This window comes from Oryzias latipes, chromosome 22, assembly GCF_053564925.1.
Source record: "Oryzias latipes strain Hd-rR chromosome 22, Olatipes_Hd-rR_3.1".
Lineage (NCBI taxonomy): Eukaryota > Metazoa > Chordata > Actinopteri > Beloniformes > Adrianichthyidae > Oryzias > Oryzias latipes.
The window spans coordinates 25,329,048-25,351,874 of NC_136258.1; the positions used below are offsets into that span (position 1 = coordinate 25,329,048).

The 22,827-nt window shown below is 41.3% G+C and overlaps 1 protein-coding gene across 1 annotated transcript in view; it reads left to right on the top strand.

The window, feature by feature from the left end:
- Positions 1-369: 369 nt before the first annotated feature.
- Positions 370-22,827, top strand: part of grin3ba (glutamate receptor, ionotropic, N-methyl-D-aspartate 3Ba) — a 186,301-nt gene continuing 163,843 nt past the window's right edge. Inside the window, exon 1 of the mRNA XM_023951528.2 lies at positions 370-1,176. Coding sequence (XP_023807296.1) covers positions 637-1,176 — 540 coding nt within the window. The 5' untranslated portion in view covers positions 370-636. The remainder of the gene's footprint in view (positions 1,177-22,827) is intronic.

Sequence of the window (22,827 nt, forward strand, 5' to 3'; positions counted from 1 at the left end):
CGAAAACAAATGACCTCCATTTATAACAGAACTCAACTTCTAATAAAGTTTTTGTTAATCAAAAAATCTTTATTCTTCAAGCTCCTGCTTTTTTTGTTTGTTTGTTTGTTTATTTATTTATTTTCCAAAAGCTGGAATGTAAAATAATCACAATTTTGTTTGTGTTTATTAGAGAAGAAAGTTAAATAAATAAATCTGGAACTATGAAATGTAACAAAATGATCTAAATGTCATTCAAATTCTCCAGATGTCGATCTTTGTGGACGAATCAAATTTTTGCGCGTGCACACATACATGATGAAACGCGCACACGCTCACTCACGCACGCACTCTTCACAGCTGGTGCGCCTTCCTCCAGCAGAGACTGACAGAAGCAGGGCGACCGCTCTGAGCTGCGCGCGCGCTTCTCCCCTCTGCTCCGCCGGCGCGTCTTTCTGCTATTGACATGAAAACTTTGAAAAGGTGAGACGCCAGTTCGCCCTCTTAGATCACCTTCAACCCCAACCGAGAAGAAAAGGCGCACAAAAAAGAAGCACCAAGTCCAAGAAAAGCGGTGGAGCCGGGAGAAAGAGGGAGCTATGCCATCTCCCGCCGAGAAGAGCCCAGTCCTCCTCAGTTGTGTGTCGGAGCTACAGCATGGTGCCGCTTTCTGGACTCTGGACCTACTGCCTCGCCCCTGGAGGAACTCGTCTCCTTTTCGCCTCTGCCAGGCGGCTTCTGCTGATTCTCCTTTTAAGCGCCTTTTCCGCCCCCGAAGCCTGCGTCCCTCACACGGAGCCGTGCCCCATCCTCGCGCGGGTAGGGCACACCGTGCGCCTCGGCGCGCTCCTGCCGACCCGCCAGCCAGCTCGGATACAAAACGCGCTCAACCGCGCCCTGGCCAGCATCCGGCACCAAAGCGGAGGAGGGGGGGACTCCACCGCCACCACAGCCTCCCAACTGGCACCCCTGCTACCCTACAACCTGAGTCTGGAGATGGTGGCGCGCTCCCCCGCGGGCTGGGACCCAGAGTCGCTGTCCCGTAGCGCCTGTCAGGACCTCGTGGTCAGAGGGGTGTCAGCCGTGCTGGCTTTCCCGCGCTCCAAAGAGGAGTTAATCCAGGTGGAGTTCCTCTCCTCTTTCCTGGAAATCCCCTTCATCTCCATCTTGGAGGACACAGAGCCCCTTGTGACTAAGGTATGAATGGACTGCATTCTTGTCACATCTTGGCTGCCGCTGTCACCTTGAACTTCAGTAAGAAACATTAAGCAGCAATTTTATCTAAACTTGCAGACTGAATTGAGTGATCCTGTAGCTCATGGCAAGGATTGTGTTTCCTGAGCCGCTGCCACATTAAGTCTGACTACAGGGATGTGAACAATTTAAGGCAAAGTAATTCCAACAGGGATAATTAAGACAATTATGCTTGAGCTCAGTCTGACAGATAATACAACTATTCAGAACTGTGACATGTTTTTTTTCTCTCCCCTTTTTCAAATCTTTTCCTCTATCAAAGTCTGGCTTGAGCTTGAGCAATGTGGAGAACCTGCAGCCCCCAAACATGCAAGTTTAATGTGCGGCAGCTCTGCTCTAGTATTTGGTCTGAACCCTGAAGCCAAATGCATTTTCTCATGAAGCTCTCTTGTGTTTAAATGTTTCCAAGGCTGTGTGAGGCATGCATGCTTCCCCTTCTGGCAGCTCTCTGCCTACATCCAAACATCTGAGACACGCAGATGTTGCAGAGGTGTTTCACCTGCCATCCATGCTGTTTACCTGATGGTAAAATCTGTTTAAGTGTTGTACATTTGGCACACATCAGAAGGGCAGTAAACGTGTGTGCCGTGTTAATATTCCCAGCTGCATCAGAGCCACTTGCCAGTCAGTCGGTGGGTCCAGCTCAGGCCATATCCGCCTCTTTCCAACTGAGCAGCCAACTGCATCCAGGGGCCCCACACACACAGACAGCAGCATGCACATAAAGAGGACTTTCAACTTTCACACAGCTTCAGCTCCAGCGTGCACACTCACACGCTGGAGCTCGGCTAACAAAGCAGGACAAGGAGTCGAGAAAGAGGGAGGAGAGGAGGTGAAGATCCACGGTTTGATTCAGGAGTCTTTGTCCTGCCCGTCTCTGTCAACAATGGATTACTTATTCAATTTCAATAAAGCTCTCTTGAATGAGGAGTCAAAGCGCTTGACGGATGTGTCGGCAGTCTAAGGAGATGAACAGGAGAGAGAAATCAAGGGAGAAGGAGGCTGGAAGGAGGACATGGCTTTTAGTTTTGAGGGCGTCCTGCAGTATTGGGTCTAAAATAATTGGAAAAGGTTTACTGACATTGCTGGTATTTTTATGACTCATCGTTTTAGGGGTTCATCAATGATTCAGAGCGTGAGTTAATTTTTTGAGGATGCTTCCATGTGTTTAGTTGCTTTTATAGTTACTGGCAGGCCAGTGTCTTTTGGTCATAAGTGTTTAACTCCTCAAGCATAAGTGTAGTCTTTAAATGTGCCAAAAACAGAAAAAACAGACAATAATTGAACCAGTCAAACAGAACTCAGTCATTTACTTGAGGCTGTGATTTGAAAGAGTCTCAGAAAATTACAATAATTTAGATTTGATCCTGACACGCCAATCAATTTACCACAAACATACACTTGAGGTGTTGGCAGTACAATCAAATGCACAGAAGGATTGTGAAGCTTTTTTTCCCTGAACTTTAGTGATGAAAGAAAAGAAAGTGAGGAAGGAAACAGACAGGTGGGAGGAGGGAAATGCTGATTGGAATCATGATATGGACTTCTCTCTGGTTAAATCAAAACCAGCTTCATTTAACCAATACCACCTAATTAAGCGTATTATGGTTTAAGATGACACAAATGTAACCATTTGAAGAACTGAATGGTACACAAAACAAAATGAGGAATGTCTGTCACAATAAATCCTTCTAAACCTATTTGTTAAATATTTTCTAGTATTTTTTGTAGCATTTAAAGACCTGCTACAATGAAAATTGTGTTTTTGGTGTTTTCATCATCTTCTGTTTGCATGATCTGATGATGGATCAAAATAGCATTTTTAAGTATTACTTTATCCAAATGTTGTCAATTAGAAACAGATGAAAAAAATACCATTTGAAAAAGGTTGTATTTGTGATGTAGAAAATATGCTCTGCATGAACAGAGAGCTCTCAACAAGAGGGAAGGGAAGTGGGGTCGGGGTTGCTCCATACCAACTGTACTGTCCACAACTCAGAGGTTAATTTCTAATAAGCTACTGATGCTCTGCAAAAACTACTTCCTAGAAAACGACACTGTTATTTTATTTTATTTTTACATTTTGGCTAAAAACAATAAATCACAATTAAAAGACCACTAGGAATGCTAGTAAAATAGATCAGAAGGTGATCTGAGGGGTCAGTTAAAAACAAATAACTTGGTGGTTTTTCGTTCACTCTTTTGTTGGATTTATCACTTTTCAATGAACATTAGTGTCTTATAATGTGAGTGTGGATGTGGGACTGGGGTTAGGGCAACATCTACAACCAAAACAATTTCAAAAGACCAACCCTTCGGAAAAAAATGTCAAGAAAGTCAGAAATTACAAATCATTCAACCTGAAAAAGTGCAGTTTTTAATTTTTTAAATGTTGAGAGTTTTTATTTACTAATTTTTTAGATAAAATAACAGAACTGAAAAACATTGCTCAGCTAAAGACAACAAATAAATAAAAGATGTGTCTTGAGGGTAAAGCACAACCGTTTGCTCAAAACCATTTTAAATCCATTTAAGTTGATTTCAGATTGATTTTTCTCTTCCTTTTTCAGCACTGAAGCACTTTCAAAGCAGAGATTTTTTTTACTGAAATGCCCTGTTGTTCGGTCTTGTCAGTGAAAAGTCTGACTCAGTGTTGACTTTGGTGCCCTCTGTGCTCACGCCAAAGCGGCTGCTTAAAAGCTGCAAGCAGAAGTTTTTTTTTTGTTTTTTTCATGGCACATCTGGGGGAAATTGTCGGAAGCGTGTTAGCATGTTAAATAGAAAGTTGTCTCATGTTATCAACACATGGCTCTGCACATCTTTTGGTTGCCCAGCTTTCCAGCTTTTTCCTCTCAATATTCCCTTCAAAAACCATACTGTTCTGTTTGAAATGCATGATTATGAAAAACCGAAAACACTTTATAAGGTCTGCGTGTAAAAAAAGAACAGTTTGTTTTGCTTACAGCAAGCCTTCTGCAGAAAATAAACTCAAATTTGATTTGACACACGTCTGGAACTTAAACAAAAATGCACATGAATTGGTAGGCAAGTGGCAATGCATTTAAAGACCAACTCCAATTAAAGCTACAAGTAGCATTTAGCGGGCCCGAGCACGTGCGACCGCATGGCACGAGCGACCGCCCCGTGAGCAACGCCCTGCTCGAGCCATTCTCGTCGTTTTTTCTTGTCCATTCTGGAGCTCCAAGCTAATGTTAATACGACAGCAGCCTGGGGGGGGGGGGGGGGGGGGGGGGGCTGTAATCTGTTGCCTTAAGGGACAAAGACTTTTGCATATAGCATGAAAAAAATTCAAGCAATGATGATAATTGCTATCACTGTCCCTAAGGATGAGAACAATAGAACTCATTCAATTTCCACTACAATGTCTAGATGAGTGTCAGCTATGTCTGATAACTTGGCCAATTAGCTGGACCGGGATCTTGCAAAGTGCAGGTGGTTAACGTCCAGTGTGATGAGTCTGTGGACGGCAACAGTACAGCATAGCTTTTGGTTTCCACAAGAGAAGAACTCCTGACACATCTGCCCTAACAGACAACTACAAGAGGAGTTGAAATGTATAACACGGTGAAGGAGTTTTTGTGCAGAAAAAGGTACAATTAGAAAAGCTGGTAGCAGTGACTGCAGATGGGACTCCTGCTATGATCAATAGACAAACAGGTTTCATCACTCACTGTAAAGCTGACCCAGACTTTCCAAAATGTCTGCATTACTGCTGCGTCATTCACCAGCAGGCCTTATGTGCAGAAGTGATTGGCTCTGGACATATAATGACTCTTATTCTGAAAATCGTAAACAACCTCAGCTGCAAAGCAAAACAGCACAGGATTTTTAAGGTGCTATTGGAGGAGATGTCTGTTGAATATGGTGAATATGAACATTGTGAATCTGAACTTGCATTCTTGACTGACATTACTGGAAAACTAAACCACTTGATCTGCGAGCTGCAAGACAATGGCAAAACTATTTTTTTTTGACCAGCCTGCCTGAGCCAGTGTTTTTCTTGTGGGGATCTTTTCTGCCAGGGCTTGTCAGCTTGGTCAGTGGATGTTGCTGCAGTTGTTTCCCTTGCTGGGACAGCTGGAGTTAAACACAGCAGCTCACGGCTCTGAAGTGGACCCCGTTGCTGTCCCAGTCTGGATGGGCACTGTGGCGATGTTCCAATGGCCAGGCTGGCTCCTGGTATAAAGAGATTCCCAAATACCATTTCCTAACCGCAGAGCCAAGGATGTGTTTACATGTTTAGGTCAAAAATGTGATGGACAGCTTCATGTTGTCTTTTGATGTAAGTTTAAACCTAAACATGCCACCCTGTTATTAATCCAGTTGATATGGTTCTCCATCTGTGTCTAGGTGATAGAAAAGCATTTTTTTTTATATTTAGAGCTCTAAGCAAACAAACAGTTGTCTATATAAAAGAGCTTTTACAATTGTGCACTTTTAGCAGGTCTCTGAGTTCATGTGACCAATGTATGGTGGATTTTCACAGACCTTGTTTAAAACTGAAGGTGAGAGAGACTTAGAGAAATGGCTTCATTGTTCTGGAGTTCTTTGTTTCATCCACAGAAGAGTAGAATTGGTGATTGATTTTGAAAAGCTGCTGAAATAGTATCTTTTTAAAATTGCAATTTCTAACTTGGGTTTTACATTTTGTGTTCCATTTTTTGTGCTTTAATTGGGAAGCATTTGTTATTTGTTTGGTGTTTTTAAGGTTCTGCAAATATACACATCATTTTTTAGAGACATTTGTTATCAGTTGTGTTTGTTGATTTGTAGTTTAATTTCATTGGATGTATAGATGTCGTGTGGGGGGGAGGCTCGAGAGCAGGTAGGACCCAGGCGCAGAGACGGGAGGCAAACGGGTTCAGGGCAAGTGGGTTTATTTAACTAGCAAAAAGCGCTGCAGAGCAGGATGACAAAACTAAAAACAAAAACTTACTGTGGCATGGCAAGGGACATGGACGCCAGACAAGAAGACGTGATCAACATGAGCAGAAGTTAATGGACCAGCACAGGAGGAAGGGAGAGACAAGACTTATATACAGACAGGGCAGACAAGACACAGGTGAACACGATTAGGGCAGATGGGGACCAAAGGAAGTAAAACTCAAGAAACATGACAAGACAGGAAACCTTTCAAAATAAAACAGGAAACAGAACCAAACAAGACAGAACAAGAACTAAAGCGAAAAACAAGACAACAAACTGAAACCATGACAATAGAAAGGAAAAGAAGTTCAAACATTGATTATAAAAAAGGATATAAGAGATAAAAAAAAAGAAAAAGGAAAAGAAAAAAGATAAAATATTGATTTAATTGCATTTTGAATGAATAAAAAACAATGATTAATAGAATCAGAATCAGAATCAGAAATCAGAAAAAGTTTTATTGCCAGGTTCAGTAGAGCGCACTTTACAAAACGAGGAATTTGACTTGGTGTATAGTGCAATTAAGAATAAGTTAAAAATTAAGTTAACAACAACAACACACTATATACAGTAGAGTAAGGTGAATTAAAGTGGGAGCACAGATGGGCTGGGATGGTGGGGCCTGTAAGTGGCACCGACAGTCCTTTGGTGGGCGGGGGGGGAGGGGGGGTCACCTGGGGGAGTTGGGGTACTGTTCAGCAGGCTGACTGCAGTGGGGAAGAAGCTGTTCTTGTGGCGCGAGGTCCTGGTCCTGATGGACCGGAGCCTCTTGCCAGAAGGGAGGGGCCGAAAGAGATTATGTCCTGGATGAGAGGGGTTGGCTACAATCCTGGCTGCCCGCCTCCAGGTCCTGGAGATGTGCAGCTCCTGGAGAGACGGGAGGTGGCAGCCGATCACCTTCTCTGCTGAGTGGATGACGCGTTGCAGCTTGGCCTTGTCTCTGGCCGTGGCCGCAGCGAACCAGACTGTGATGGAGGACGTGAGGGTGGATTCGATGATGGCATCGTAGAAGTCTACCAGCATCTTTTCAGGGAGGTGAAACTTCTTCAGCTGCCTCAGGAAGTACATCCTCTGCTGGACCTTCTTAGTGATGGAGCTGATGTTCTGCTCCCACTTGAGGTCCTGGCTGATGATGGTTCCCAGGAAGCAGAAGGACTCCACAGAGGTCACCGGGGAGTCACAGAGGATGACAGGGGGGAGGGGGGCTGGGGCCTTCCTGAAGTCCACTGTCATCTCCACTGTCTTCAGAGCATTAAGCTCCAGGTTGTTAGCGCTGCACTATGACACCAGCCTGGCTATTTCACTCCTGTAGGCCAACTCATCTCCGTCAGAGATGAGGCCGATGAGTGTGGTGTCGTCAGCAAACTTCAGGAGTTTGACAGACAGGTGACCAGCTGTGCAGCTGTTTGTGTACAGGGAGAGTAACAGGGGTGAAAGGACACAGCCCTGGGGGTATCCGGTGCTTGTGGTCCGAGTATCTGAGACGAGCTTCCCCAGCCTCACATACTGCTGTCTGTCCGTCAGGAAGTCTGTGATCCACCTGCAGGTGGAGTCAGGCACATTCATCTTGGAGAGTTTTTAATACTAAAGATGTATGAAAGACATACCGAAAAATATGTCTTTCAGTGTTTAACTGGCTGTCTTTGGATTATGCATGCCTGAGTAATGGCCATTCTTACTCCTCATCTCTCTGTTCACTGCTTGCTAATTTACATAGCAGGGGTCCCAGCAGGAGGGGGCGGGGTTGTAACACGACTCCTTCAGCAGAGCCAGGCTGAGAGAGGCTTTGACATGTAAGATGTTAGATGTTAGAATGCTAGATGTTAGAATGACCAGTTCATTGTATATCTATGAAAATATTCAGGGAGCTATGGGACATGTTCAGCTATAGGTGTGTGAAAATTGGTGTCGATTGTTGAAACATAAGTTACCATAAAAAAATGTTTGTTTGGAGTCTAGACAGATTTAACACAGGTTTTTGGATGAAAAAGGATTTTTTATAAATCATCTGTTACACTTTTAAGTCTGAAAAAAATATGGAAGGCAGCAAACACAGATCTCTACCGTTTTTAATTTTTTTGTGCTGATATTTGAAAGATAAGTTATGCAAAAAAATAGGTGTTTGCAGTTTTGCCTAAAAAGACGTTTTCGGACCTTTTTGGATCAAATGTTGTCTAAAAGTTCACCTGTAACTTCAATCATTCTGAATTTTTTTAGGAAAACTAAACCACTTCAACTGTGATCTGCAAGGCAATGGTAAAACTATATTTTTTATGGAACAGCCTGCAGTGTTTCTTGTGGGGATCTTTTCTGCCAGGGCTTGCCGGCTTGGTCGGTGGTTGTTGCTGTTACCAATCCAGTTGATATGGTTCTCCATCTGTGTCTAAGTGATATAATCAGAATCAGAATCGTTTATTGTCATTGTACATGGGGATACAATGAAATTGCAGCAGCCTTGGAGTGAAGGAGTTACATAAAATAAAAATAATAATAGAATAGAAAAAGAAATACTGTATTTACAACTCTTAACAAAAAATGAACAATATGGACAGAAACTGTTAAATATTAAATATTTGTGAATAAAATAGAAAGGAATTACATGAGTTGCTGTGAGCACAGCTTAATAAATATCAAGTTATTGCACAGTGACCCGGTTAGACAGTCAGGATATTGCACGCATTGTAGTAAAATTAGAGTGAGGTGTGGTTGGTGGACGTATGTGCATTCCGTATGATAATTGCCTATGGAAAAAAGCTGTTTCTTAGTCTGTTTGTCCTGGTTCTGATGGACCTGTACCTCCTTCCAGAGGGCAGCAGTTCAAACAGAGGGAAAGCAGAATGGGTGGAGTTAGTGGTGATGCTAGTCACTCTGCTGATACAGCGAGACTGGTAAATGTCCTTCAGTGAGGGGAGGGGGCAGCCGATGATCCTCTGCGCTGTCTTTACCACTCTCTGGAGACTCTGCCGTTCTGCTTCAGTGCAGTGGGAAAACCACACTGTGATGCCATAGGACAGAATGCTCTCAATGGTTGAGCGGTAGAACGTTACCAGCAGCTCCTGGCTGACGTCGTTCCTCCTAAGTTTTCTCAGGAAGTGCAGGCGTTGCTGGGCCTTCCTGATGACAGTCATGGTGTTGTTAGACCATGTGAGGTCAGCAGAGATGGTGGTGCCCAGGAGGGTGAAGCTGTGGACCCTCTCCACACAGTTTCCATCGATGTAGAGTGGGGGTGGATCTGTTCTGTTCTGCAAACTGGTGGGGGACGAAGATTGGAGGGAGGGAGTCTTTGATGTGTCCCAGGAGCAGCCGCTCCAGACACTTTGTGATGACAGCAGTGAGTGCAACTGGGCGGAAGTCCGTGAGGAAGGCTGTGGATGAGGACTTTTTGAGTATCGGGATGATAGGGGATGACTTCAGGCAAGCAGGGATGAAAGCCTGAGCTAGCGACAGGTTGAAGATTTTTGTGAAGACCTGGGAGAGTTGATCGGCGCAGGCCCGCAGAACCTTTCCGGGAACTCCATCAGGTCCCGCCGCTTTCCTGGGGTTTACCCTGCTGAACATCCGTGCCATCCGTGCCACGTCCATAAAGGCATTGTTTTTATATTTAGAGCTCTAAGCAACCAAACAGTTGTCTATATAAAAGAGCTTTTACAATTGTGTACTTTTAGCAGGCTGAAAAAATTATCTTTTTAAAATTGCCATTTCAAATTTGGGTTTTAAAATTTGTGTTCCATTTTTCTGTGCTTGTATTGGAAGGATTTGTTATTATTTTGTTTAAAAGTGCTACATATTGTATATACACATAATTTATTTAGAGAAATTTTCTATAGGTTGTGTTTTTTGGTTTTGTAGTTTAATTTCATTGGATTTATATTAAGGAAAAGAAGTTGCAGCATTGATTAAAAAAGGATAAAAGAGACATTTACTGTCTAAGTCTTATGTTACATCTGTAGAACTGTACTGAGAGTTGGGTTTTGTTTTGGAGCACATTCATATGTTTTGTTTGTAAAAAAAAAAAGATAAAATATTAAGTTAATTGCATTTTACATGACTAGAAAAGCAATGATTATTCATAAAAATCTATGAAAGACATACAAAACAAATGAAAAAGAAGTCTGCCCTCCCTCTTGTGTCTAAACTATTGTCACCTCACTTCTGGGTTAGTTAGCATATAAACAGGCAGCTGGTGTGTGTGTGTGTGGGGGGGAGGGGGGGGGGTGAAATTTGACTCCAGCAACAGGAAAGATTGAGGAGCAGGCTGCAGCATGAGGAAAAGACTGAACCATGTAAGAGGAAATGACATCCTACAGTTGACCAGTTCATTTTATATCTGTAAAGAATATTCAAGAAGCATTTAGACATGTTCAGCTATATGCGTGTTAAACTTGGTGTGGATATTTGAAGCATAAGTAATTTTAAAACACACTTGTTTGGAGTCCAGACGGAAAAAGCACAGGTTTTGGGATGAAAAAGGATTTTTTTAAAATCATCTGTTTCACCTGGACTTCTGAAAAAAATATGGAAGGCAGCAAACACAGATCCCTACATTTAAAAAAATAAATGGTGTTGATATATGATGATTAAGTTATGAAAAAAAATAGGTGTTTGTAGTTTTGCCTAAAAAGACGTTTTCGGACCTTTTTGGATTAAATGTTCTCTAAAAGTTCACCTGTAACTTCAATCATTCTGAATTTTTTTAGGAAGCAGTAGCACATAAATGCCTATGAAAGTTGAATTCTTGGTGCTGATAACCTAAACAGAATTTATGCTAAAAATCTTTGTTCAGTCCAAAATTTCATTAAAAAAATCAAGTGATGAAGTTTCTCGTAGACCCTATAGTGTTACATATCAAAGCAGGAGGTTATTAAAGGCATCTAATTCTGAAATCTCAGCTTCCTGAGACAAACGGCTGATTTATAATAAATTTCTATTATTTGGGTGCACATAATCGACCACTTCCTGTTACGCAGGCACCGTCAGGTGTACACCCATGAAACTTTACATGATGAGAGAGGACCCTTCTGAGTATCTCCAGTTTTAATTTCATGCACATCGGACAAAGCAAAGAGAAAATACAGGGCAGAATGTGCCCAATGCAATAACTAGGTGGCGCTATAGAGCTCGTCCAAGATTGTCATATCCATGGGTTCAGAATAGAAGCTTCATCATATCCATTGAATTTCAGTGAGATTGGACAAGGAATGTGCACGTGAGAGCAACTTTTGTGTGCATAGCGAGATGCCCAACTTTGCCGCTCTGTCACGACCACACCCCCGCATTGAAAGTTATGGTTTTTTGTCAGAGTAAACTTCAATGGCTTTTCAACAGGTGGACGTCATTTTCAGGTGTGTCGGCTCATCCTACTTGGAGCAGTGATGCTCCAAGTCTAACATGTCATTTCCTCTTGCCAGCAGGTGGCGCTACACTTTTTCCAGATTCTTTCACTGCAGATGTGTTCAGAGTCAGACTACAATCATGCATATCAATTTTGGATCAGATTGGATTATGCATGGCTGAGTAATGGCCATTTTTCTTTTCATGGCGTGTTTTCGAAACAACGTCGAATTTCTACGCGCCGCCACGGTCACAAACAACCATAAAAACTTAAAAGCTTCGCAATTTAACATCGGACATGTGTCTAGTTTACAAAACCAAAGTTTGTAGTCATTATTCACAAATCTCTAGGAGGAGTTCGTTCTAGAGCGAGGCCTGCAAATGTCCAAAATAGAGCAAAAATGACATATTGACCTCAATATATCAGACTTCCTGTGCGAGTGACAGGTGGGTCCTTTCAGACTTTTTTGTAAGTCTTCATCTGAAGAACATGCCCTGTAAAAATCAAGCTTGTACGTTAAAGCGTATGCGGGGCGTCGGGACAAACGTCACTGTAGGTGGCGCTATCGAGCCGTTTTTGTGCGCCCATGCCAATCTCCTATAAAATACGAAATTTTTCGCGACTCCTGATGTGTGTGCCAAATTTGGTGAGTTTTGGGGTATGTTAAAGGCCTCAAAAAGGCGACTCTTCCGGTAGAATAATAATAATAATAATAATAAACATTCGAATTACAATAGGGTCCTTGCACTCCGTGCTCGGGCCCTAATAAAAGTGGTCGTATTTCTCTGATATTGGAGGACATACATAAAGAACGTTAAGCTCAAAATTGCATTTCTGAAGATTTCTTTATTCAAATTGTTGTGCATCAGGAGCAGAGGAAAAATACCAGTTAGAAAAAAAGCGTATTTGTGATGGTAAAAATATTCTTGGAGGACATAATCATCATTAAAAGATCACTGGGAACGCTTTTAAAATAGCTATAAAGATGATCAGAGTGGATCTTTAGTCCCTGAGATTGAGACTGAAATGCATTAGTTTTGAACATTTGCAAAGGTAAATGAGGCACCACACATCACATGGCGCCTACGGTGGCCGCTTGTGTCGCCAGTCTAAGGAGCGGTCCCACGCCAGGGACAGCATCAGGCAGGATTGGTCATCTGGGAAGGATGCTGTCATCTCGGACAAACAGCCATTTCACGCCTGACAGCAAAACTCAGAAACAGGGGATATTGTTTTAATTAAAAATGCAATTTAGGATGAGTGCTCCTGAGGGGGAGGGGGATGAGGGGGGCTCAGAACTGCATAAACAAAACAAATGGTTGTGCCAGAGAATGTGCTGGATCTGTCACAGTTTGATTCAAACGAGGAGGTGTTTTATTGTTCAGCTTTTGGAGGAAGTCTTCTCCCCTGAGTTTGCCAAACTGGTGAGACTTTTTTTTTCTTTTTCCTGGGGGGCAAAGGGAATAAAGCCCAGCTTTTTTCTTTTGAATCCTTCCCTGGACATCAGACAGGCAGTGTTGGATTAAGGTGGTTATGGACCCAAAGGCTCATTTGTCAGTAGTCCTCCCTGCTTGTTAGTCATCAGACATGACAGGCAGAAAAAACGACCAAAGTTTGACGAGTTTTTTTTTCTTTTATATTAAATGCCCACAGTTATGGATGGACAAATTGCTGAAGCTAACACAAGAATATGGAGAATGTTAAAAAAAATATACATTATTAGAACATCTGCTGCTTCCTGGAATTATCGAGTCTGAAGGTTAAACGTCTGTCTATTAGGAAAACAAAAAACATGAAGGGACACAAATAATTGCATATTTCCAGAATAATACACCTTAAAAACCCAAAGCACAGCATAAACTATACTAAAGTAAAATTGAAAGCATTCTCGTTTTTATTAACAGCAAAGAAAATGAATCAAGACATGCAAAATTCATTTTTGTTTGGTGAATTTTACAAACATTTTAATTTCTTTTCTTTTTAATTTCTTTTCCGAGAACTTTTTTTTTTTTTTAACTTTTGTTGATTGACAGGTGGATTTGGGCACCAAACTTTCCTTCACTACTTTCTCATTTCAATTTTCACCTGAAGACTAAATAATTTAAAGCAAGCTTTTTAGCATCACACCGTCTGCTTTGCTTTTATTAAACATGGGATACATAAAACCAACTCAAATTGCTTTTGCAAATTTTCTTTTCCGCTGTGAAATGTTCCCGCCTTGCAAAGGTGAGAAAAAGGGGGAGCGGGAAGGAGGCTGACAGCTGGACAGACAGGCAGAGACGGGGGTCAGCTGTCCGTCTGCGTTCGCTTCATCTGTTTGCTTAGTCAGAAGAAGCTTTGGGAATATGTGATGCATTTCAGCAAGGAAGTGCTTATCCCTCCTACCTACTTAAGTTAATTAGAAGCACCGTGCGACCCCTGACTGTAAATCTCCTTCGTCCATCTATGGCAGGAGAGAAAAGAGGGGACAGAGAAGAAAGGGGGGGGAGGAAAATGGACATGGGCTTCAAATTCCCATTAGGTCCATTATAGGCATTTAGTCCAGTTACCTTAGAAGCTTTTTGTGGAACCAGAAAATGAAATTAAATTGAAGCTATTTTAGGTCTGAAATATATATCAAAAATAACCCTAATTAACCCCAAATGCTAAGTAAAATTGATTTTCTGTAACATTTTCATTTCCAAACGCAAAAATGTTTGCACTATTTAGCATTAGAGGTAATTGAAAAGAAGATCTATGCATTATTAATGAGGATAGCCTTCATAACGAACAGCCTCACAAGACAATTGAACGCTCTGAAATTATTTAGCGGATCAGGATTTTCTATTTTAGATGCGTTAAGAAATGAGGGAAACAGCTGTGCCGATTGCAGGATGTGATTAGGTGAGGCAGATGATATGCTGCAAATTCATTATTTGTCATTCTTCACAATGGAAGCAGTGTTCCTGCATATCATACTTCTGTCAAACGCACTTATTGACATTTCTCTGCAAAATTGCCTCCAAGTTTTTAGAAATTCTAACTTTAAAGACCCACTGCGATGAAAATGGTGCTTTTGCTTTTTAAACATGTTCTTGCCACACTTTTATCATGATAGAGGACATTTATAAAGAAAATTAAGCTTAAAATTGCATTTTTAAGTGTTTATTAATACCAATTTTTGTGAACCAGGAGCAGACAAAAAAAACAAGTATTAAAAAGATTGTATTTATAACGTAGAACATACACTGGGTGGGCCACAAGCTCCCTGCTCCGCTCCATTCTGATGCATCCACTGGTAGACTACTACATCCAAGTACGTCTTTGTTTTCCTCACCTGAGTTAGCATCTGCCTCAAAACTGTACGGCTGGATAGCTCGAATAGAGGAAGAGTGTAAACAGCTCTCAGTTATTAGTGATGGGAACAGGGGCGGGATTGCTCTACACCAATGGTTGCGTCACAACTCAGAGGCAAATTTGTAATGAGCTACTGCCGCTCTGCAGAATCTACAGTATGTCCTATAATGATACAAGTTTTGATAATTTGGGCTACAACGGCATTATCATAATCAAGAGACCACTTAAAAGATTTCTTAGCTTCCACCAGTGTGATATCTGATAGACCTACATACTAGATTATATTATATTGCATTCCCAATATTAATTTTTCTGTACTCTCTCTTGTTTAGTGCTCCTAACATGACCCAGTGTTCTAATTTTATGGGAATAATTTTCTCTAATTCTGAAACGGAACAATTTTGCCTTTTTGCTCCTAAAGTGGATCACAAGATTATTAAAATCCTGACTCAGCTTCATTACCCCATCATTTAAATGTTAACTCAAGACACAAACTCAACAATTAATTCATTTTACTAACTGCACGGTTTCCAACCATCTAACATTTGGGCTAACCTTTTTCATTCCAGTAAATCATTCTTCAGGCATCCATCCAGCATCCTTTCATTAAGTCACATCTTCTTTTAATACCACACCTCATTCTGCTTAGTAAACGGAAGATTAGGACAATAAAAAAAGCCAATTTGCCACTTTGAATAAAATTACATTCAAATCCACACACCCTGCTGTATAATACACATTGTGGCTCAAAGCAAGCCCTGTTCTCAGAGGACGCCCACACAAACACACACTTGTCCCAGAATCTTCATGAGTGTATTAAAATGACACAATGCTTCCTCTTTTTTTTGTAGATACTTGCAAATTAGACATTTTCTTTGTTGGCAGATACCCGGTTTCCCCGCTGTATCTGTCTCAAACACCGCTGACGTTATTCTTTGGTTAAAAAGACAAGATGGTTTAATATTTTCTCTACAACAAGCTCATTTAGATTAGCTAAGCTCCCCCTGACATAATAATAAAAAAATCCTTTAAACAGGATTTAAAACCTCTGTTCTTCACTGAGTCTTTTCAGTTCAACATGTGTTTGGAGCTGACTGGTCAAAAACAGTACTTTCCCGGACAAAACGGGTTGTACGCATTGACTGTGTATAAAACTGGAGTAAGTGAGTATGACGTCACCCGGAGGAAATGACTCACTAGCATCCTCAACCAAATTAACTCAATTCAGTCACCAATTTTCTGGAATATGGGTGTCGCCATGTTGGAACCACAAATTGTCAGTAAGCAGTGATTGGTTCAATTGAGTTGAAGCCAACATTTCTATGACAGCCATTCTCGCAAATCAGGAGTGAGCTTGTTGGAAGTTCACACCTCTTCCACTTGAAACCGGGCTCGGGTGAATTTGTCAATCAAACATGTTGAACGTTCGACATGAGACCACTTACTTTTATTGAGCCATATAATTGGCCAGTTTAAAACTTGAATAAATTGCACAACAGAAAAAATATCATAAAAGATGTGGATTAAAAATAACATGTGTAACCTTTGTGCTATCCTAGGCACTTTACCATTGGGAGTTGGGTCATCTAGACCCACTAGACAGTGCGCTCAACCTTTTTTCTTCAATGATTTGTAAAACCTCACTGGTGTCCATGGATTACTAAAAATCTTTCCACCTTTATCCACCTTTGTCATGGTAGGGAGAACACGTCAATGTAGGGTGGGGTCATCTAAGATAGCATGAGGTTTAATACAAAGGAAGCAGGAGTGGTTAATCTGGCAAATAGAATGACTGAGTAACAGCTGTTTATTTCTCAATGGAAGTCTATGGGATCTTGGCTTCTTGGAGTCAGCTGGTACTTCCTGTTTTGAATATGAAGGAGGAGGGGTCACTCAGTTTTCATAGACAGTCAATGGTTGTACTATGGATTTTGGTTCAGCAGAATGATTTAAAATAACTAAGGAAACAGGAAACTTGGAAACTCAGCATTACAGCCGTCTTTATACCTTTAATCAGTCAATCTGCCTGTTTCAGGGGGCTCAATGCTCACAGTGGTGTTTGGTGGCATGCTGACTGATGTTCCTGTGACTGCAACTGCACATGTTTATTCAGAAGTTTCAGGTCCACGGGACTGAATCCAAGCTCCCAGGGTGTGGAAAACTGATGACAAACTAAGGAGGTGGAAAACATGAACGGCAATTAAAGGGCCTTGAACAACCTCCAAGGGCGTTAAAAGTCAACTCGGAGGTAAAAGTACATCAGAGTCAAATACAATGTTGTTTGAACCAATATCCAAAAAAGACAACACTGAATGATGATGAAACAGACTAAATATGATTTGCCCACAGTCACATTGACAATCCTCAAAACATCATGAAGGATATTTTCTAATCAAATATAACTTGAGCTTTTTCAGCAAAAAATAAAACAAAAACATTTCCTCCATATGCAAGAAATGGAACAACAAAGCATGTGTGCCATGAAACATGGAGGTGGCGCAACTATGGTCTGGGTTGCTGTACTGCATCAAATGGAGCATCTTAAGGCAGTTTATTAAAATATCATGATTATCAAGGCTTCAGGAGTCAAAAGTAATGCAGCTTGATATCAGTTTTAGGTCATCCTTCCAACAGGATAATAACCCGAAACACAAATAACTTAAAGGAAAAAGGACAGAGATAAACATTGGAGTATTTTCAAGTGCCATCTACGAGCTCTGATCCTGTTTTTCCATTTGTGAGAGGAACATAAACATCTCATGTAGAGAGGACAATCTTAAAACATACCAAAATTGGAGTCCTCTTGAAGGTAATGGTCCCATACTGTGTATGCATGAGGTGACTGTGGAGAGAAAGGACTCAAATGAACAAAACAACTCATTAAGCAGAACAGGACAAGCAACCATCTGTCTCTGTGATCAGAAAGAACACTTAGGACGCAAACGGACGCACAGGATGCCCTCATTTCTTATCACCTTTTTTTCTAATTAAGTTTATGTGCAGTGCCACCATGAGCACCAGAGATGCAGTAACGTTAGCCTAACTTCAAAAACACTTTGAGCTTTTAAACGACTTTAAAATTCATGAGTTTGGTTTCCATTTTTCCAGGAATTCCCCATTAACTGGTGTCCCGTTAGATCCTGCTCCCTATAATCATGAATCTAATACCCAGAAAAGGCTCACAAACACAAACCCATGCAGTGACTGCTGTGTGATCGCGAAAGGTTATTAAGCCTAATGAGGTATCAGCAGGACGTACTGCCTTTAGTGTTGTCTTTGGGATGAAGAGGGGATTTGTGCCCCGACCACAGAGGAATAAGCCAAAGAAAAGGGACAAAACTCATACGTGCTGCGGGCACGAATGACAATCTGAGACAAGCCGGCCACTTTATGCAAAAAGCTCAAAGCTTTTTCTTTATTAACGTTCTGATGACAGCTCAGCTCTGTCTTGACTGAGGCAGATTAATAAGCTATGGAGTACGTATCACCTAGAGGGACATGGGTCTGTTTGAGCTGCTCAGAATGGCATTTAAGTTAGTGTTCCAATATTTGCCTTATGCTTTTTTTTCTGCCCCTGGTGAAAACAATTGTCTCCAGTAATCCCTAAACTAATTCCTTGTTTCTCCTTGGAGCTGAAAAGTAAATAAAGTGCTCTGGTGACAGAGAGAGGTAGCTAGCACAGGTACCAGAAGGGTCTGTGTCTGCCAGACAGAGAACAAGATTTGATTTTAATTATAACTTTAAAAGATTAATTAAACAAAAAAAGCGATTAAGTTATGTGGGGATACACTAATGATGGATTAAAGAAGAAAAAATTATCTTAAATGTAATTTAGTTAGAAAGGAACACGTCTGGGAGAGATCAGGAAGTGGATAAATAAACTTCAGGAATTAAGTGTCGTTAGAAGTCGGTTGGGTGCTGGGAAAAGCGGGGTCCACGGAGATCAGAAGAGGTTTGTTGAAGGGTACATTTGAAGAAAGAAAGTCAAATGACACCAGAGGATAAAAGGTATAAAGAATAAGGGAACAATTACTTGGCATGGAGGAAAGGACAGATGAAAGAGGGATCAAGTAAAGAAAAGGTCAGGATGTTGAAACAAGGTAAAAGAATCAAGGAAGAGGATGTGAAAGAAGTGGAAAAAAGTGAGATGAAAGGTCAGATTTGACCTAAGATCATTTGTCAAAGCAACTGTTGGTTTTAAATAAACTGAACATCATTAAACATGGCACATATATATATTTAGGACTTTATTAGGGCCCGAGCACGGAGTGCAAGGACCCTATTGTATCTGTTAGGTTTATTAGGGCCCGAGCACGGAGTGCAAGGACCCTATTGTATCTGTAAGAGTTATTATTAGGGCCCGAGCACGGAGTGCAAGGACCCTATTGTATCTGTTAGGTTTATTATTAGGGCCCGAGCACGTAGTGCAAGGACCCTATTGTATTTACTCGGATTATTAGGGCCCGAGCACGGAGTGCAAGGACCCTATTGTATCTGTTAGGTTTATTATTATTATTAGGGCCCGAGCACGGAGTGCAAGGACCCTATTGTATCTGTTAGGTTTATTATTATTATTAGGGCCCGAGCACGGAGTGCAAGGACCCTATTGTATCTGTTAGGTTTATTAGGGCCCGAGCACGGAGTGCAAGGACCCTATTGTATCTGTTAGGTTTATTATTATTATTATTATTATTATTATTATTCTTCCGACTTTTCCGTCGCCTTTTTGAGGCCTTTAACATACCCCAAAACTCACCAAATTTTGTATACACATCAGGAGTCGCGAAAAATTTCATATTTTATAGGAGAACGGCATAGGTAAACAAAAATGGCTCGATAGCGCCACCTGCAAAATTTGTTTTCGCGAGCACCTCCATATGCTTTATAGTACAAACCTGATTTTAACAGGGCATGTTCATCGGATAGAAACCTACAAAAAAGTCTCTTGGGACCAAGCTGTCAGTCGCACAGGAAGTCTGATATTTTGATGACAATATGTCATTTTTGCTGTATTTTGGTCATTCGCAGGCCTCGCTCTAGAACGAACTCCTCCTAGAGATTTGAGAGTAATGACTCCAAACTTTGGTTTTGTAAACTAGACACATGTCCGATGTTAAATTGCAAAGCTTTTAAGTTTTTATGGATGTTTGTGACCATGGCGGCGCGTCAAAATTGGAGGTCGTTTCGAAAACACGCCATGAAAAGAAAAATGGCCATTACTCAGCCATGCATAATCCAATCTGATCCAAAATTGATGTGCATGATTGTAGTCTGACTCTGAACACATCTGCAGTGAAAAAACCTGGAAAAAGTGTAGCGCCACCTGCTGGCAAGAGGAAATGACATGTTTTACTTGGAGCATCACTACTCCGAGTAGGATGAGCCGACACACCTGAAAATGACGTCCACCTGTTGAAAAGCCATTGAAGTTTACTCTGACAAAAAACAATAACTTTCAATGCGGGGGTGTGGTCGTGACAGAGCGGCAAAGTTGGGCATCTCGCTATGCACACAAAAGTTGCTCTCACGTGCACATTCCTTGTCCAATCTCACTGAAATTCAATGGATATGATGAAGCTTCTATTCTGAACCCATGGATATGACAATCTTGGACGAGCTCTATAGCGCCACCTAGTTATTGCATTGGGCACATTCTGCCCTGTATTTTCTCTTTGCTTTGTCCGATGTGCATGAAATTAAAACTGGAGATACTCAGAAGGGTCCTCTCTCATCATGTAAAGTTTCATGGGTGTACACCTGACGGTGCCTGCGTAACAGGAAGTGGTCGATTATGTGCACCCAAATAATAGAAATTTATTATAAATCAGCCGTTTGTCTCAGGAAGCTGAGATTTCAGAATTAGATGCCTTTAATAACCTCCAGCTTTGATATGTAACACTATAGGGTCTACGAGAAACTTCATCACTTGATTTTTTTAATGAAATTTTGGACTGAACAAAGATTTTTAGCATAAATTCTGTTTAGGTTATCAGCACCAAGAATTCAACTTTCATAGGCATTTATGTGCTACTGCTTCCTAAAAAAATTCAGAATGATTGAAGTTACAGGTGAACTTTTAGAGAACATTTCATCCAAAAAGGTCCGAAAACGTCTTTTTAGGCAAAACTACAAACACCTATTTTTTTTCATAACTTAATCATCATATATCAACACCATTTATTTTTTTAAATGTAGGGATCTGTGTTTGCTGCCTTCCATATTTTTTTCAGAAGTCCAGGTGAAACAGATGATTTTAAAAAAATCCTTTTTCATCCCAAAACCTGTGCTTTTTCCGTCTGGACTCCAAACAAGTGTGTTTTAAAATTACTTATGCTTCAAATATCCACACCAAGTTTAACACGCATATAGCTGAACATGTCTAAATGCTTCTTGAATATTCTTTACAGATATAAAATGAACTGGTCAACTGTAGGATGTCATTTCCTCTTACATGGTTCAGTCTTTTCCTCATGCTGCAGCCTGCTCCTCAATCTTTCCTGTTGCTGGAGTCAAATTTCACTCCCCCCCCCCCCCCCCCCCCACACACACACACCAGCTGCCTGTTTATATGCTAACTAACCCAGAAGTGAGGTGACAATAGTTTAGACACAAGAGGGAGGGCAGACTGCTTTTTCATTTGTTTTGTATGTCTTTCATAGATTTTTATGAATAATCATTGCTTTTCTAGTCATGTAAAATGCAATTAACTTAATATTTTATCTTTTTTTTTTTACAAACAAAACATATGAATGTGCTCCAAAACAAAACCCAACTCTCAGTACAGTTCTACAGATGTAACATAAGACTTAGACAGTAAATGTCTCTTTTATCCTTTTTTAATCAATGCTGCAACTTCTTTTCCTTAATATAAATCCAATGAAATTAAACTACAAAACCAAAAAACACAACCTATAGCAAATTTCTCTAAATAAATTATGTGTATATACAATATGTAGCACTTTTAAACAAAATAATAACAAATCCTTCCAATACAAGCACAGAAAAATGGAACACAAAATTTAAAACCCAAATTTGAAATGGCAATTTTAAAAAGATAATTTTTTCAGCCTGCTAAAAGTGCACAATTGTAAAAGCTCTTTTATATAGACAACTGTTTGGTTGCTTAGAGCTCTAAATATAAAAACAATGCCTTTATGGACGTGGCACGGATGGCACGGATGTTCAGCAGGGTAAACCCCAGGAAAGCGGCGGGACCTGATGGAGTTCCCGGAAAGGTTCTGCGGGCCTGCGCCGATCAACTCTCCCAGGTCTTCACAAAAATCTTCAACCTGTCGCTAGCTCAGGCTTTCATCCCTGCTTGCCTGAAGTCATCCACTATCATCCCGATACTCAAAAAGTCCTCATCCACAGCCTTCCTCACGGACTTCCGCCCAGTTGCACTCACTGCTGTAATCACAAAGTGTCTGGAGCGGCTGCTCCTGGGACACATCAAAGACTCCCTCCCTCCAATCTTCGTCCCCCACCAGTTTGCAGAACAGAACAGATCCACCCCCACTCTACATCGATGGAAACTGTGTGGAGAGGGTCCACAGCTTCACCCTCCTGGGCACCACCATCTCTGCTGACCTCACATGGTCTAACAACACCATGACTGTCATCAGGAAGGCCCAGCAACGCCTGCACTTCCTGAGAAAACTTAGGAGGAACGACGTCAGCCAGGAGCTGCTGGTAACGTTCTACCGCTCAACCATTGAGAGCATTCTGTCCTATGGCATCACAGTGTGGTTTTCCCACTGCACTGAAGCAGAACGGCAGAGTCTCCAGAGAGTGGTAAAGACAGCGCAGAGGATCATCGGCTGCCCCCTCCCCTCACTGAAGGACATTTACCAGTCTCGCTGCATCAGCAGAGTGACTAGCATCACCACTAACTCCACCCATTCTGCTTTCCCTCTGTTTGAACTGCTGCCCTCTGGAAGGAGGTACAGGTCCATCAGAACCAGGACAAACAGACTAAGAAA